Source organism: Geotrypetes seraphini, chromosome 17 (genome assembly GCF_902459505.1).
Source record: "Geotrypetes seraphini chromosome 17, aGeoSer1.1, whole genome shotgun sequence".
In the NCBI taxonomy this organism is placed as follows: Eukaryota; Metazoa; Chordata; class Amphibia; order Gymnophiona; family Dermophiidae; genus Geotrypetes; species Geotrypetes seraphini.
The window spans coordinates 28223980-28241727 of NC_047100.1; the positions used below are offsets into that span (position 1 = coordinate 28223980).

General features: G+C 45.7%; 1 protein-coding gene across 1 annotated transcript; it reads left to right on the plus strand.

The window, feature by feature from the left end:
• The first annotated feature begins 973 nt into the window (after positions 1-973).
• On the plus strand, positions 974-17277 carry LOC117351389 (SRSF protein kinase 2-like). Its single transcript, XM_033926617.1, has 11 exons — positions 974-1019; positions 2289-2397; positions 4980-5067; positions 7426-7513; positions 8755-8861; positions 12769-12931; positions 13844-13938; positions 14254-14361; positions 15751-15820; positions 15957-16049; positions 17051-17277. Exons 1-11 carry the CDS (start codon positions 974-976, stop codon positions 17275-17277), a joined length of 1194 nt encoding a protein of 397 aa, XP_033782508.1.
• Positions 17278-17748: the final 471 nt, after the last annotated feature.

A 17748-nucleotide genomic window follows, 5' to 3' on the forward strand; every position in this document is an offset into this window, starting at 1 on the left:
AAAGTCCTCTGCTGAGATTCCTTCCACTTTGAGCGAGTCGACATAATTGAAGCTGACACGGGCTGATGCTTCCTCCCAACTAGCAAGCAAGGTCTGCTTTGACATTTCAACACCGCTAGACCCAAAGGAAATGCTAAGGCTCTCCACCCTGACACATTCCTCCCCTCAGAGGAACGGTGAGAGCCCGGGAAGAGCAACGAGAGGCTGAGGGTGGTGAGGAAGTAAAACCAGGAAATTTATGGAGCAGGAGAGGGGCAGAAGGAAGTTTTAAGAGGGAAGAAGTGCAGGAAAGCGAGGGAATTTGGAACAGGAATGTTTTAGTTGTGGAATAATAGACATGCATGAAATAAGTGCAACAAAGAAATGAAATGCTGACAAAACTATGCGCTATGTTGAAATATTGCTTCTACAAAGACTAGAAAAGTGTATGGATTTATGTATCAATTGATTTATTCACTTTTCTATACTGTGTTCCCAGGGGAGCTCAGAACAAATTACTTTTTTCCCTGTCTGTCCCAGGGGCTCACAATCTATCTAATGTACCTGGGTCAATGGGGGGGATTAAGTGACTTGCCCAAGGTCACAAGGTGCAGCATGGGTTTGAACCCATATCCTCAGGGTGCTGAGGCTGTAACTTTAACCACTGTGCCACTGAAAATCAAAATGTAGCAAAAGTGAGCCAAGTCTAGGACAATCAAGTCATTGTGACATCACTGATGAGGTTGGCTCTTATTGGTGGAATGAGGCATTATGATGTCACAGTACCAGCTCTGGTTATCAGAGGCTGAAACTCTTCACACTATTTATTTATTCAGTTTTCTATACTGTTCTCCCAGGAGAGCTCAGAACGATTTACATGAATTTTTTCCTGTCTGTCTCAACAGGCTCCCACTCTATGAAAATCTCTTGCCACTTTCAGGTGCTGGTTTATTTGCCATCATTAGGATACACTCGCACAGATTGTTTTACTGCCATGGGAGAATCGGGTTGGGAAGAAAACCCTGCTGAATACTGTCCAGGTGGGTCCTGCACCCCCTCCCCATCCGGTCAAAAGGCATGTATTATAGAATCGAGCTAATCGATATAGGTACAAGATCCTATATCTGAAATTCCAAAAACCGAAAAGCTTGGAAAACCAAAATTTTTTGTGAACCGGAAGTAGTCAATTTTCCCGATGTGACACGCTCTGACACCCAAGCAGGTGCGTGGGTTTCTCCTGTTCTCTGTACAATTCGAGTGGCAGAGAGCTGCAGATTCCACTCAGGATGGCAAATGTAAAGTGTTTTGGTCTGTCTTTTTTTTTCTGACTTAATATTACCATTCCAAAATACAAAAAAGCTCCAAAAGATGAAATATGACTGGTCCCAAGGATTTCGGATAAAGGATCTTGTACCTGTACCGTATTATGCATTCTGATGTGTGGGCAGCTGTGCACTTGAGAGTGACATGGGGAGAAATTTTTTTTCCCGTCCCCCACGGGAAGTCATTTTCCCCGTCCCGGCGAATTCTTGACCTCTCCTTGCCCCATCCCTGCAAGCTCCGTCCTCACCTGCACAAGCCTCAAACACTTTAAAATCATAAGTGTTCGAGGCTTGTGCGGTTAAGGCGGAGCTTACAGGAATGGGGCGGGGACAGGGAGAGCGACAAAGCTTGCGGGGAAGGGACGGTGAAATTGAGTTCCTGCGGGGACGGGGACCAATTTGTCCCCGTGTCATTCTCTACTGTGCATTACATTTATAGACCGCAAAACCTTCCAGATCGATGCGGTTTACGTAAGCAAGAGACCGTCCAAATCGGAAAATTACAAAATCTTTGACTTAATCGTTAATTTCTCAAAAACCTTACAAAGATATTTTCCAACAGCTTTCTGAAGCACAGATAGGAGCCTGATGTAGCAATCAAGCAGCCTGTGGAGAGAACGCCCCTTTAAAATCTGACTCTTGAGCATCAGAATTGAGAAAAGTCCTCGTAGCTTCTTTCATGGATGGGAAAACAGTCTCATTAGGGGAAAAGGGATGGGATTTGATACACTGCCTTTCTGTGGATATGATCAAAGTGGTTTTATATATTGTACATAAGTACTTATTTTGTGCCTGGGGCATTGGAGAGTTAAGTGAATTGCTCAGAGTCGCAAATCATCTGCTGTGGGAGTTGAACCCAGTTCTCCTGGTTCTGAGGCTGCTACACTAGAGTTGTAGACGAACCTATGTGGAGAAGGGGGTAAGTGGACAGAAAAGCATGAGGTTTCATTTGATAATGCCTATTCTCTTGATGGTCCCTTGTTACAGGAGGTTACCACCCTGTGAATAAAGCAGATGTGTTCAATGGCAGATATCGGGTGGTTCAGAAGGTGGGATGGGGATACTTTTCAACAGTCTGGCTGTGTCATGATATACAGTGAGTATTACACCTCACCCAGATGGTCAACGAATTCAGTTGAAACCTTATTTGAATGCCTTTGTGTCCCATCAGTGGCGTAGTGGCGGACCGCCCTGGGCGCCATTATGGTGGGGGTGCCGGTGCTACTGTGCCCATCCCCCCCTGCAGTGGCGTGTCCTCTTCCCTGCCACCCTTTCCGCCTCTTTCCACTCTTCCCCTCGCCACATGCCCATACAACCTTCCCTTCCCCCTATACTTGTAGTCGTTCGCCGCCGCGAGCAATAACGTCAATGTTCTCCTCGCAGCCATGTCAGCTGTCCCGCTGATGTCGCTTCCAGGTGTTGCGCATAGGAAGTGACATCAGAGGGAGAGCCGCCGGGGTCGCGAGGAGCGAGTTGACTTTACTCGCGGCGATGACTAACTAGAGAAACGGGGGTAGGGAAGGGGGGGGCAGGTGCACAGCAGGGGGGATCAGGGAAGGAGCGGGGCGGAAACAATGGAGGGGGAGGGGCGCCTCCACCACGGATGCCTCTCAACATCGCTATGCCACTGCCCCCATGCCACGTTCACGCCCCCATACCTCTTTTAATCTTCGCCAGCGCAAGCAACTTCTCTGGCCTGGCTCCCTCTGGAATCACTTGCGGGCCACAGGGCCAGGAAGTGACTGACGTCAGAGGGAAAGCCAACACTGGCGTGAGCACTAGCAAAAATGAACAGAGGTATGGGGTGGGCCCTGGATGCCTCCTACCCTCGCTATGTCACTATGTCCCATCATGCATTTCTTTTATTTTTTTTTTAATTCTTTATTGATTTTTAATCAAAAACAGTGTCATATAAATGAAAGAACAAAAAATATTCCACATATTACACTATTAGCTACACAGGTAACATAAATATCATTCAATAATTTCATTTTCCTGCATATAATAATATCATAATATATCCTAATATACATGCATTTCTGTAAACCATTGTGGTGGAAACGAAAACTCTGTGGAGATGGTGATGTTCAAGATGCAGGCTTTGTTTAAAAATACAGTGGTACCTCAGTTTGTGAGTAACCCGGTTTGTGAGTGTTTTGCAAGACGAGCAAAACACTCGGCAAACTTTTGACTCACAAACTGAGCACTGCCCCGATCAACGAGCACTTACAGGGGATTCCTCTTCCGTCTTCTGGCCAGCCGTCTACATTGGGTGCCTTCCGCAGGTTGCAGGACCTCTGTCTGGGCCTGTGCGGCCGGGTGCTGTCTTGCCTGCACGTTGCGTGTGACGCGCGCGGCGTGCGGGTGGGGTGGCGCTCGGCTGCGTGGGCTCGGGTGGGGGCTCTCCAGCATGCGAGGGGCATCCAACATGGAGGGCTGGCCAGCAGCTGGCATCCCTCCCCCCCAAAGCAGCACTGTGGGGTTCTTCTTCAGATGACCCACAGAGGAGGCAGACGGAGGAGATGGCGCTGCAGCACCCGGCACCCGACAGGTCTAGACCCCGGGTTCTAGAACGAATCATCTGAGTTTCCATTATCCCCAATGGGGAACTTTGTTTTGGTTAACGAACATTTTGGATTACGAGCATGCTCCTGGAACGGATTATGCTCGTAATCCAAGGTACCACTGTATACAAATTCATAATCCACCTAAAATATCTCTAGGACCCAAACCGTTGGGAAATATGGACCCAACACGGTCTGTGTTTTGACAGTGTTGTCTTCCTCAGGAGCCCCTAAAAGTCCTGATATCAAAAAACGTGGATGAAAACCCGAAAGCAATAGTGAATCGTAACTGCGCGGATGAGGAGCAGAAAGGCAAAAACTCAGAATAGTTTTGCGTACTGAGCTTGCCTTCGGGAGAGGGTCTGGAACAGAAGTCCAAAACATTTCTACCTCCAGCTTTGTGTATGGCATTGAGCAAGTTACCCTCACAAATCAAAACGTTGCACCTTCTGTCCTCACCTCTTTAGATTTTGCTTGTAGGCTGATGCCAGAAATTAGTATTATATCATCTGTCCCATATCTGCAAAAGGATTCCTCTATTGAACAGCAATGTGTATTGCAATCCGGTCCGGATGCCAGTTGCTATGAAAATCCAAAGTATCGATTGGCAAATGCTGTGTTGTCGTACAGGAGAGCAAGTTCAAATCATGGACTCCCGTAATAGAGACGATCTCTAAGAGAGCAAAGTCCTTAACCTGTGGTTAGTGCATGAGAACAGATTTCAAAGCATTTTGCGGGTTACATATTTTTTTCTCTATATATTTTTGGGAGAAAGCGTGCCTTGGGAGGGGAGTGGCCATTCCTGCTTTATCCAGCTAACTGGATAACGTACCGCCTACATAGGAGGTTAATTATTTGCAGCCTTGGGCGCTAATTGGAACATTAGCAGATGACCTGCAAATCAAAATAATGAAAGAAAAAAAGCCCCAAACGGCAGCACACTAAATCTGGACTTAGCACGCGGGAAAGTCTCATTCTAGAACACGCAAAGCCCAACATTGAGTGCACTTTGGTAAAAGGGCCCCCAATCAAATAATTAGGTAATGAAGCAACTTTTCAGATTGATGGAACTTTGAATGAAAGAAGGTTATTGTTTGCTCATTCTGTGTTCAAGGCAGAAGAGGTGCGTAGCCGTGAAAGTGTCAAAGAGTGGAAGAAAATTTTCCGAGGCGGCCGTGGATGAGATTTCTATCCTGCACTGTGTACGTACAGTTCCGGGTTAGTTACGTATTGGACTCCTGACCACTTTCCCCCTCTGTCGCTGCTTTTTGCCCTCGGCTGCCCTTTGCTGCCTGTTTACTTAAAATATCTAACCTGAAACCAGAATTGACATTTTTCTCTTGTGTTCCCTGGATTTCCACCTAAAGCATGTTACAATTTGTGATTTGCTCCACTAGCAGAAAATTTGCCCCTCTGCGGTGACTGCCCAGAAACCCACTGAGCAGTGCAGCGCAAACTTTGCGCCATGGCACACTCGTGCGCTGCCCAAGATTCTGGGTGTGCTGCGAGACGCTGAGGAGGGGGAGAGGCTCCGGCGCTGGCTGACCGCCTCCAGGACATGCCTCTCGCGTGAGAGACGCATCCTGTAGGCAGTCAGCTGGCGCCTCGCCTTCTCTCCACGCGTCTTCCCTTCCAGCACCCTCCACTGGCGGCCCAGGGCCGGGTTTTGGTTTCTGGTAACCCTGGGGTCCTTCTACTAAGGCGTGCACGCTAAACGCTAACGCGTCCATTATAGGCTAGGGACGCGTTAGCGTTTGGCGCGCCCTAAACCGGCTAGCACACCTTGGTAAAAGGACCTCCCTATGCCTACCAATGCCTAACTTATAAAAAAAAAAAAACCACCCCCAAACCACACCTACATGGTGGTAGGCACCTTTCACCCAATTAAGCTAAAGATCTCAGCAGATTCAAAAATAATTTCAAAACTTTTCTTTTTAGAGATGCGTTTAATCTTTAAATAATCCATTTTTAATCATCTTAATCCTGCTCCTCATGTTCTTTCCTTTTTTGGCTTTTTCCTTTCTTTTTAATTATGTCTCCCTTTCTTTCTTCTTTTCCCCTATGGATCCGAGTCTGTCTGTTTTTAACCCCTTTTAATGCTGTACATTAAACTCTAGTTCTGTTTTACATTTTACTGTTACTCGCTTAGTATGTAATAAGCGATTCATCAAATTTAAATGAAACTTGAAACTTAACCTTTATTTTTTTTGCCATTACGAACTTGTTAAAGCTTTTTAACGATGCCATTCTCTAATTCTGAAACTTATTTTTATTGATGTAGGCACCACTTATAGAATTTTCCCTGAACTGTACAGCACAGGGGCGGCCAACGAGGGCCAGAATCCAGTCAGGTTTTTAACATTTCCCCAATGAATATGCATGAGGTCTATTTGCATGGGTGATGGGTCAAAAGCGTGCCGACAACCCAGCGCAGACAACTAAGCGCAGGGCTTGATCGTGCCGAAGAAAATCCATATTTTAAAGGGCTCTGACAGGGGGATCGCGCTGCCTCACGCTGCCATGTTGGGGGTGTGTGGGGGGTGTAACCCCCCCACTTTATACTGAAAACTTAACTTTTTCCCTAAAAAACAGGGAAAAAGTTAAGTTTCCAGTATAATGAGGGGGGTTACAACCCCCCAAACCACCCACAACGCCAGCGCGATCTCTAGTAAGTAAAGTGGGGGGGGGTTCCCCACCAACACCCCCCGTCGGACCCCTTTAAAATAGGGTTTTTCTTCGGCGCGATTAGGTTCTGCGCTCAGTTGTCTACGCGTGCTTTTGACTATGAACCATTTACATGCACTGCTTCCATTGTATGCAAATGGATCTCATGCATATTCATTGGGGAAATCCTAAAATCCCGACTGGATTCCGGCCCCCGTAGCCCACCCCTGGTACAGCACGTGTCAATTTTGGTAATCAATGAACACTAACTGGAAGACCTTAGGTCCCTATGTTCAATAATGATATCTCATTCAATCCTCAATAACTCAGGTTGCATACCTGTGGCATTTGTTCCCTACTGGGACTCTACTGACAAAGAGGTGAAAGCCAGGCTCTTCTCCAAAGCCTTTCACACATGTGGCGACTGACTATCCATTTACCCCGCCCTTGGACTAGTTTACTGCATACCCTGTAACCAAGACCAGTTTCTCATACTTTATCCAACTCCACATATATCCCCCCCTTTTACAATTTAGCATAACGTGATTTTTAACGCCAACCACAGCGGTAACAGCTCTGACGCTTATAGAATTCCTTTTGAAATGTTCGCCGGCAAGAGCTGCATGTTCCACCTGCTGCTCGCACCGGTCTCGGCTCCCTTCTGATGTCACGTCCTGGCCCCATGACCAGGATATGACATCAGAAGGGAGCAGAGGCCGGTACGAGCAGCAAGTGAAAGATGCTACTAGCGCCAGCGGATATTTAAAGAGGTACGCGGGGAGGGGTGGAAAGGCGCTGATACCCCCTGTGAAGACAACGCCCTGGGGTGGTCTGACTGTGCCACTGCTTCCTGGCTGCTTTCATTCATGACTGCTCTGAAATTGTCTCTTGCTTAGGTGAATGGTGCCAGGAAGAAGGAGCCTGCTGGAGCACCGATTGTCCGCTTCCTGGATGATTTCAAGCTGGTCGGAGAGAATGGACTTCATATCCTTTATATAAGGGAAACACAGAGAATGAGAAATCATTGGAAAGCTGTAAATGAAAACACGCAGTCAACACATAGGTGTTGGAGTTGGTTAATGGCGCCGAAAATTAGGCACTTGGAAAAAATGGTGCTTGCGCTATTCTATAAAGGGTTGCTCCAAATTTCCAAGTTTATTCGTCACTTGATAGACCGTTTTTCAAAAATATACCTAAACGGTTTACAATAATGAAATAAGTTTAAAAGAAAAAAAAATTTCAGAAGGGGGACATGAAACGACAGACTGGAAGGGAAGAGGGGGAGAGGGAAGACCACAAAATACATCGGAGTCAAAAAGAAAAAAAGAGGGAAGGGAAAAGAGCGGAGAGGGGAGCACGGCGGGGAGGGGTTCGCTTCTGGATGAGCGTTTGTTATAGAACAGTGCGTAACGCCGATTCCTACGACCAGCTTTGGGTACGAGGACTTAACGCCCAGTATAAATCCTGGTGCAAAAGAGACAGCGTATCCCCGGACTTCTGTAACTCTGCGTGCAAATTTGTGGGACACCCCTGAGCTGCCCACGCCACTCCCACGAAGTGTTGTAGAATGGCATGCAGCCAGATGTTCACGTGCATTTCGATTTGTGTCAATTAACGCCAATAATTGGCATCCAATTGACTGTTATAGGCTCGTTAAAATTTTGGCAGCAAACTTGTCCAGCCTTTAATAAAAGCATCATGTCCAAGTCACCCGCAGTTCAAGCGCGCTGTAGAAGTGCGAATATCAGGACCGCACAGTACAGTATTTTGTTTTAAAAGTGTTGGGGTTGTGGAACGAATCGTCTTGAGTTTCCATTATTTTCTGGGGGGGGGGGAATTCGCTTTGACGTACAAGTGTTTTGGAATTCAAGCATGCTTCAGGAACGAATTACGCTCACAAACCAAGGTTTCACTGTGTGTATATATATGAGGATGGTTTGAAAAGTTCAGTGAAAAACAAGTTAAATATTTCTATAAATCCAGTTATATTTCTCAACATAGTCTCCATCGCGGCCTGTACACTTAGTCCGGCGAGTGTCCGGTTTTTCCATCGTGTCAGAAAATTAGGTTTTGTCGAATTTTTTTAAAATATTTGCTTTAGCTTGTTTGCTTTACTGAACTATTCAAAACCGCCCTCCTATATTTCTTTGTAATAGCTGAGTTCGGCTGAAGGCAGAGAAGAGACTTTTCCCCCGTCTGTTAGTGAATCCCTAACACTGTCTCATATGTGTGTCTTGTGTTCGAATTGTTGGGGCCGTCATTATTCCATCTCATGAAGAACCATGGACCTCACGGCCTTCCCCTAATCTGTGTGAAGAGGATCGTTCAGCAGGTGAGAATAAAACAGAAAAACTGGGGAGGGAGATTCCAACAATGTCTTTGAACAAATCTTTTATACGTCTGATGCAGCCCTGCATAAGCTGTGCTTAAATCCAGTCAACGACCACAATCTGTAGGGTTACCCGATGGTTTTAGTCTACATTTTGTGGTATTGGATATGGGGGCTCGTTCTGCTTTCCCTTAGAAAATTTACAACTCCAGCTAATCAGTGAATGCAAAAGGAAAAACTTGAATGTGCCAATCTCGTTTCATGATTTCACTATAAACTACCATTCCTGATTCAAAAACGAACAGCTAATACACAACATAAAAATACACAACATAAAAACAGTCAGAATTCAAGAAAATACAAAAAAAAAGACCCCAAACCCTACAAACAACAGAAACAAAAGAAAGATACCAAAGGAAAGAAAAGTAAAAACGGAGCTAATCGCAACCCCAGACAGAGATGAACTATAGCGCAAAGAGCTGTCTGAGGTGGACAGGTCAGAGGTCGGAATGTGATCCTGTCCCTTATGCACACAGTCTCTGCATAATCAGTACAACCGTGTGCTTAGCGTCATCTTGGCCAGGGCTTACTTTGTGGACAAAGAGGCACTGGGACGGTGGAGATGGGGAATGGTTGGGAGTGGACAAGGACAAGGGGAAAAATTTGTCCCCATGTCCCGTAGGAACTTCATTTCCCTGTCCCTGCCCCATTCCTGTAAGCTCTGCCTTAACCGCACAAGCCTCGAACACTTATGATTTGAAAGTGTTTATGGCTTGGGTAGATGAGGACGGAGCTTAGGCATTGCTGAAATGAGGCATTATGACATCACAGTCTGAGCTCTAGAATGTTGCTACTTATAATTTGAAAGTCAGATGAGGACGGAGCTTAGGCATTGGTGGAATGAGGCATTATGACATCACAATCTGAGCTCTAGAATATTGCTACTTATGATTTCAAAGTCAGATGAGGACGGAGCTTAGGCATTGGTGGAATGAGGCATTATGACATCACAATCTGAGCTCTAGAATGTTGCTACTTATGATTTGAAAGTGTTTGAGGCTTGTGCAGATGAGGACGGAGCTTGCAGGAACGGGGCAGGGACAGGAAAAGAACTCATGGGGACGGGGAAAAATTTGTCCCCATGTCATTCTCTAGTTAATATTGAGCCAGGGACAGAAGGAACTGGAGTAGTGGGGCCAGATAGGGAGTAGAATGTTCTTTGCTCTGCTCCAGGCTCAGTCCTTCCTTCCCCTTCCCTGCAGGCTTCTTGCTCCACAGCGCACTTGCTGCCCTGGCTCAGGAATCTGGAAAGCATTCCAGGACATTCCCTGGAAATGAAGCCCTGGTCTTGGCTATTATACTAAACTTCCAGTCTCTTTATTTCTACCACTACTTCATGCCTCTCTGTCTCTGATTTCAAAATTTAATGTGACAAGATAACTTCCAAAAGGATTTAAATGCCTAGGAAGGGAGTTAGATGCCCTTTATCAGATTAAAAAGCTGCTCTAGGTAAATACAGCTGTTGCATGCAGCAGTGGGATGCTGGCTGGCACCACTTTGAGTCCGTCACAGCTGCACAGGAAAGACAAGTTTTCTGTTTCTGCTGTCTTCCTGTGAAGATTGATGATTTCCTTGTGATAAGATGTGCTTGGGATAAGGGATGGAAGCACCGGAGATTGACTCTGGATAAAGGAAGTACTAAAGATTCCCTCGTGATAAGACTTGCTCAGGATAAGGGACCGTATCACTAAGGATTCACTCTGGAGAAGGGTAGATGATTTGCATAGGATAAGAGATGGAACGCGAGCACTAAAGATTCACTTGGAATAAGAAATGTACAGATCAGTGTCTCTTAAACATTTTTTTTAGCTCTGGCACACTAAACGGAGCCAATGTTTTTTTCATGGCATATTATAATTGAAATAAAATTGCAAAACCCCAAATTTTTTATATTTGTGTTATTTATTTAAAGTTCTTTAAGCCATGCATGGGTAATTGCGATGGATGGGCTTGTTTTGGGGTGCAAATTAACGCAAATCGCAGCTCATCCACCATCGGCAGTTCTCCTTTATGAAAAAAAAAAATTTAATTTCTGTCACAGCCGAAAATTCAAGTTCGCAAAGACAAGAAGATCCTTGATTGCTTTGTTGCTCAAGTTTGGATTGTTTATCTCCCTCTTTTACGAAACTGCGATAGTAGCTTCTAGCGCGGGAAGCCGCGCTGCTTCCAACACTCATAGGAACTCATTGAGCATTGGGAGCAACGCGGCTCCCCATGCTAGAAGCTCCTATTGCAGTTTCGTAAAAGGAGGCCTATGTTTCCGCCACTATTGACTGGGGAGCCAATTGGGGAGCCATAAGCTTCTGTAAAGGTGTTATACAGAGTTATAAAAATTAAATTATTTGCCGTTAAATTTTCAGGGACCAATCGTGTCAAAGAACGATGCTTCTCTGGGCAGTTTTGTTCCTACGCATGCACTCGTAACACTGACAGACTCTTGCGAACGCGACGTAATTGTTATCTATTCTAATTTGCGGTTCGCAAATCGCGAACACAAGTCTTCTGTGCTATTTTCTCACCGCCTCTTCCTGGTGCTAAAGTCAGGCTGCACCAATCGGGAGCTGCTTTGACATGCCAGGTGGTGTGTCAAAAGCAGCTCCCGATTGGTGCAGCCTGACTTTAGTTCCCAGAAGAGGCGGTCGGAAAATGCTCAGAATGATCCCTCCTCCCGATTTTCGGCGCCCACCGGCGCCCCCAGCTGCCCTCTCCTGCCTCCGATCCGCTTCTAAACCGCATGCGTGGTGTTTCGAAATTCGCGGGGTGTCCTGGAAAGGAGCCCCCGTGAATTTCAGGGGAGTACTGTATATTTCTGAAGGAAGTTTTTAAAAAATAAAGTAGAATTCTGGAATCTCTCGTGGCACACCCAGAATCTCATTGGGGCGCACTGTTTCAGAGACACTGGTATAGATGAAGATTCACTTGGGATAACAATTGTTTAGAATGAAAGACAAAAGTGATGATGATTTGCAAAGGTTAAGGGCCAGGATGATTCACATGGGATAAGAGATGGAAGCACTGAAGATTCACCTGGAAGATGGGAGCGGTGAACATTCATTGGTTCGAGATAAGAGACATGAGTGATGAAGATTTGCATGGGATAAGAGACAGCTGTGCTGAGGATTCAGTCAGGATAATGGAGATTTGCTCAGGATAAGAGACAAGAGTGATAAGGTTCAATTGAGTTAAGGGATGGAAATGTCATGGTGAATCCTGAAAAAAAACCACCAAAACAATAGTGAGGTCTTGATGAATCTCCCTAGCAGCTCAAGGTTCTTCCACCTCATTTGAGTGAGGAAAAGGGGCATTCGGTGACTTGGCACAGGAAAGGAGAAGCAGGGATTCAAGACAAAGTTAGACAAGTTTCTGCTGAACCAGAACATACGCAGGTAAGGCTAGACTCAATTAGGGCACGATGGATCAGCAGCAATTCATATGTTCTTGTGTTGATTGGGCCTTGAAGGGACAGAGAGAAGGAATTACCAAACCACAAAAGATTTTGTATTGATGAACCAGGACAAAGTAGAGGTTTCACTTTGGGTCCGAAGCTTCACTTGTGATGGGGTGCAGAGCTCCAAAAAAGATATACAAATAGATTTATACCTAAACCTCACTGATGGAGTGGAACTGCATTCCGTGTTCAGCCTGGCCTGTTTGAATTTAGAGAAATTGCACATGTCCTGATGATGTTGCAAGAAAAAAAAAACCATAAATAAACTTCAGCTCATCTAATTGCATGAAGCATCTTTGCGTTTATGAATTTTCTCAGTTTGGAGAATTCATGTATTTCTTAAGAGCTGGACGAAAACATGGAACCAACTGAGAAAGCTAATTGTGTCTCTGCATCACACAGGTACTCCGGGGCCTCAACTTCTTACATAAGAACTGTCGGATTATCCACACAGACATTAAACCGGAGAATATCCTGCTGTGTATGGAAGCTGAGAACCTGCAGCGGCTCATGACAGATGCCCCTACGTGGAACCAGTGCCAAGGACTTCGGGACACCTCAGCAGGTGGGGGGCAAATGGGCAAACGTACTTTGTGGTAAGCACAGGAAAAGGGGTAGTACTGCAGTAACCTGTAGATGCAGAAAGATTCAGCTAGGGCAGGGGTAGGCAATTCCAGTCCTCGAGAGCCGGAGCCGGGTCAGGTTTTAAGGATATCCACAATAAATATGCAGGAGATAGATTTGCATCTCAAGGAGGCAGTGCATGCAAATCCATCTCATACGTATTCATTGTGGATAGCCTGAAAACCTGACCTGGCTCCGGCTCTCGAGGACCGGAATTGCCTACCCCTGAGCTAGGGAAAGGAGAATGTCTTATTGGGGCATGGCTGGGGGTGGAGCGAAGCAGACCTGGGGCTGGAACAGGGCGGAGCCACGCATCTTTTACCAGATGGAAAATCTGGTAACTCTAGGGATAGGATAGGATAGGTTTGGAACCACTGTTTATTCCAATTCTAGAACTGTGTTTTTCAGGATATCCGCAATGAATACGCAAGAGATTCTTTTGCATGCCCTGCCCCCATTCTATGGAGATCTTTTTCCTGGATATCCTGAAAACCTGACCGGCAAAGGGTGCTCCAGGACCTACTTTGGAAACACTGATCTAGAAAACCAGCTCTACCCCATCTTTATAAAGGTGCTCCAATATCAGCAGGAAGCAGCCCTGAAAACTTTTCCCTTCAAAAGTGATACGCCCTTGGTCTTCACTCCCAGTCCTGAAGGGTTCATGAATATCCATGAGAGAGATTTGTATACCTACTACCTCTGCTGTATGAAATCATTCTCATGGATATTCATGAAGGATATCCAGGGTAGGGAGTCCTATCCCCTTGTTTAGGGTTGTAACTGCTACTCTGTGCGGGTTATTCCCTCTGTTGTTTTGTGAGACTTTTTCTTTATCATAGTCTTGTATCTGCAGGGACTGAACTCGGTTTCATAACTCATCTGTTTGACTCTGGAAATGGAGCAAATGTCAGCGTTAAAATTGCCGACCTGGGCAATGCATGTTGGACAGTGAGTATTACCATTCGCCTCAGGCTTACTCCTTCCTGCTCAAAATATCTTAGACCCTCTATTACTAAGCCACGGTAGAGGTTTCTAAATGCTAAATGGTCCAACGCTCATAGAATTCCTATGTTTATGGGGTTATGCATATTCATTGGGGAAATCCTGAAAACCCAATTGGATTCCGGCCCTCGAGGACCGGAGTTGCCCATGTCTGGTTCAGAAGGTTCTCAGCCTCACCCTGTTCTGAGAGTGAGAAATCCTGTGGGTTTCTGTCTTTAGTCTACCACAATGCTATTAATCTTAGCCCTGTGACTCTTTCAGTACAAGCCTTTTTCGGAAGAGATCCAGACGCAGCAGTACCGAGCCCTGGAAGTTCTGCTGGGATCAGGCTACAGTACTCCAGCAGACATCTGGAGCACAGCATGCGTGGTGTGTAGACTGTGATCATCGTTTCACTTTCCTTGTTCAGTGTGTGGGATAACGGAAAAGAAACCCTTCTAAAGCTTGGGGACATGAGATTGTTATGGGATAACGCATGGGGTGGAATGCAAAGTGACGACAGTGCTACTGAGTTGGGAAAAATGGAAAGCAGTTTAAGCAAGCTTGGAGATCTGATGACTAGGCGGTAAGGAAGAAAAGCTGCCAAGCAGCAAAGAGAACTTGGTTCAGAGATGCTAGATCTGCGTGGGGTAGGTTTAAATAGAACTGGGCCCAAGTCCCAGATGAAGGCAAGTACAATTTTACGCTGTACTGATAGTGGAAAGAGAAAGTAAGCAATCCTGGTTATAGTCGAAGTGAGAGTTTCAACACTGTTTTTCTGGGTCAAAGGTGGAAAGCAGGGGTGGGAAATTTCATGGCGATACCAGGAAGTATTTCTTCACAGAGAGAGTGGTTGACCATTGGAACAAGCTCCCAGAGCAGGTGATCATGGCCAACAGCGTGCCTGATTTCAAGAATAAGTGGGATGCCCACGTCGGATCTCTACGAGGGAAGTGTAAAGGTATCGCCACCTGAGTGTGATCTCTAGGAGGGTAGTTAGGGAGGGTTAATAGAGTGGGCAGACTTGATGGGCTATAGCCCTTTTCTGCCGTCATTTTCTATGTTTCTATGATTAGAAAGTAATTTAAGGCATTAATAGTTGTGTGTTTCTATAAATATGGAGGGAAGTTTTGGACTAGATAGCTACTGGCTATGACTGGAAGAAATAGAAATATAGTGGCCAGCCACTCTCCTTCATCCCCCATTTTCCTGAATTCACAAGCCAAATGAGTTGACTTCCAGACAGAATGGATGTTATGGTCCTTGCTCTAGACCAGGGGCGTCAAAGTCCCTCCTCGAGGGCCGCAATCCAGTCGGGTTTTCAGGATTTCCCCAATGAATATGCATGAGATCTATTTGCATGCACTGCTTTCATTGTATGCTAATAGATCTCATGCATATTCATTGGGGAAATCCTGAAAACCCGACTGGATTGCGGCCCTCCAGGAGGGACTTTGACACCCCTGCTCTAGACGACAGGCACCCACATGGGAATCATGTAGAGCAGAGGTTCTCGACCCAGTTCTCGGGACACACCTAGCCAGTCGGGTTTTCAGGTTACCCAAAATGAATATGCATGAGATGACTCTGCATGCACTACCTTCGCTGTATGCAAATCTATCTCATGCATAGTTATTAGGGACACACTGAAAATCTGACTGGCTAGGCGTGTCCTGAGGACTGGGTTGAGAATCCGTGAGGTAGATAGTTACACCATAACATGAATGTGGTTTAATTGGGTGTGATCAGGCAATAAATACATTTTTTTTTTCCCTGTAGGCCTTTGAGATGGCAACTGCTTGCTACCTGTTTGAGCCCCACGCTGGAAAGTCTTTCTCTAGAAATGAAGGTATGAATCCACTATCTTTCCAGTACAGTATAGTAACTTCTTTCTGAAAAGATTATGAAATCCAGTTCCATTAACTTTCCATCTCCTTTGTGCTCAGTTTTCCAATCTTTTTTTGCTTGTTTCTCTCTCTCTCTAGATCATATAGGCCGTATCATTGAACTTCTTGGGCAAATTCCTATGAAAATTGTGCTTTCTGGAAAACATTCACCTGCGTTCTTCCACAGACAAGGTAAGGACTAAGTTCAGCCTTCAGATCTTTTGATTAACCATATAACCCTTGCCTATTCGGAAGAGAAAGCTGAGACAAGGGAGGATAACTCAGCTATTTTTATTCTGTTGATCATTTCTGTGACCACCGTTTGAATGCTGCATTCAGTTCTGGTCACTGGGTCTGTTGGCAGAAAAAGATAGTTTCCTTGAAACAGCCTGATGGCAAAACATGACTCATGTCAGAAGAGCTCCCCAGTTAATTTAAATCATATCCTACAGTTCTATGCAGATTACAAATTATTCAGGATTGCAAAATTACTACAGGACACTTCAGGGAATCCTGTGGTAAGTCCTTTTAACTCGTGTCTACCACAGCTTAATAGAAGGACCCTTATATGTGTAACTGCCACATGGTAAATGCACATAAGAAGAAACCATTATGCTGAGAAAATCTATACATGGTAACTTATGATTACATCCCTCACCATGGTCACATCGGGAATTTAAGCAGCCAGATTAGAGGTGTGCACGGGAACGGGGATCGCGGGAATCCTGCGGGTCCCATGGGAATCCCCCCTATCCCTGCGGAACTCCCACAGGGACCCCCCTCTGGCCCACGGGAATCCCACAGGGACCCCCCTCTGGCCCACGGGACTCCCACAGGGACCCCCCCTCTAGCCAATGGGAGTCCCATGGGGATGGAAGGCTTTGGAAGCAGGGTTCGTCTATATAATATAATGGACATGTCAGCCTTAGTAAAAGAGAGGGTTTATAAGTTAATTACCTGAACAGAAAACAAAAAAAGGGTTCCACCAAAGAGATTCCACAAGGAAAACAGCAAAAGAAACTGTGGAATTGACGACCCTGTCAGAAGTTATTGCTGCTTTTTATGGGGATGGGTGGGGATGGAGAGGATCCTGGCGGGGACAGGCGGGGATGGGTGGGATTTCTGTCCCTGCGCAACTCTCTAAGCCAGATCATAGCCATGGCTTTTTCTGAAGTACACGTCTTGTTTACCAGGTTTCCTTCTAAGGATTCCCTGTCTTCATCCCTGTGGGCTGTTCGACACTTTAGCTGGAAAACACAAATGGCAAAAGAATGAGGCCGAATTGTTCACCAGCTTCCTTCTGCCGATGCTGGCCTATGCACCAGACAAACGGGCGACAGCAGACAAATGCCTTCAGCATCCATGGCTGAGTCCTCAGGAAGCAAAGTTAGCTTGCAGTGCTCCTTCTTTCTGGCAATGATAACATCCTACCACAGGAAAATGCCGTATCCTTGCTCATAACTATAGCAGCGTTCTAGCTTTTAACTGTGAACATGAAAAGATGGAAACGCTGAAGGATTTCCCTTTCTTGAATAAGATTATTGCCAGCAGGGGATGTGGCGAAAGGGAAAAAGAGGTTGGCACCCTCAGGAACAAAAAACCGAGGAGTTTCATAAACAACAGTGTTCGCCCCAGAAATTTTTTCCAGCCGGGTGACACGAAAAAGTAGCCGGGTGGGGGTGGGACGGGGAAATTTGGTGGCGGGGAAAATGAAATGTGCCCTATTTGAATTAATTAATTATTTTCCAATGCTTTAAGGTTTGACACTTAGGCAGTGTTCCAGTAGCGTTTAAGCCACCCGTGAAAAAAACAGTAATGCGGATCCTCTTATTCCAAATAACTACTGGCCAGTATCAAACCTTCCATTTCTTTCAAAACTACCGTCCTTGAG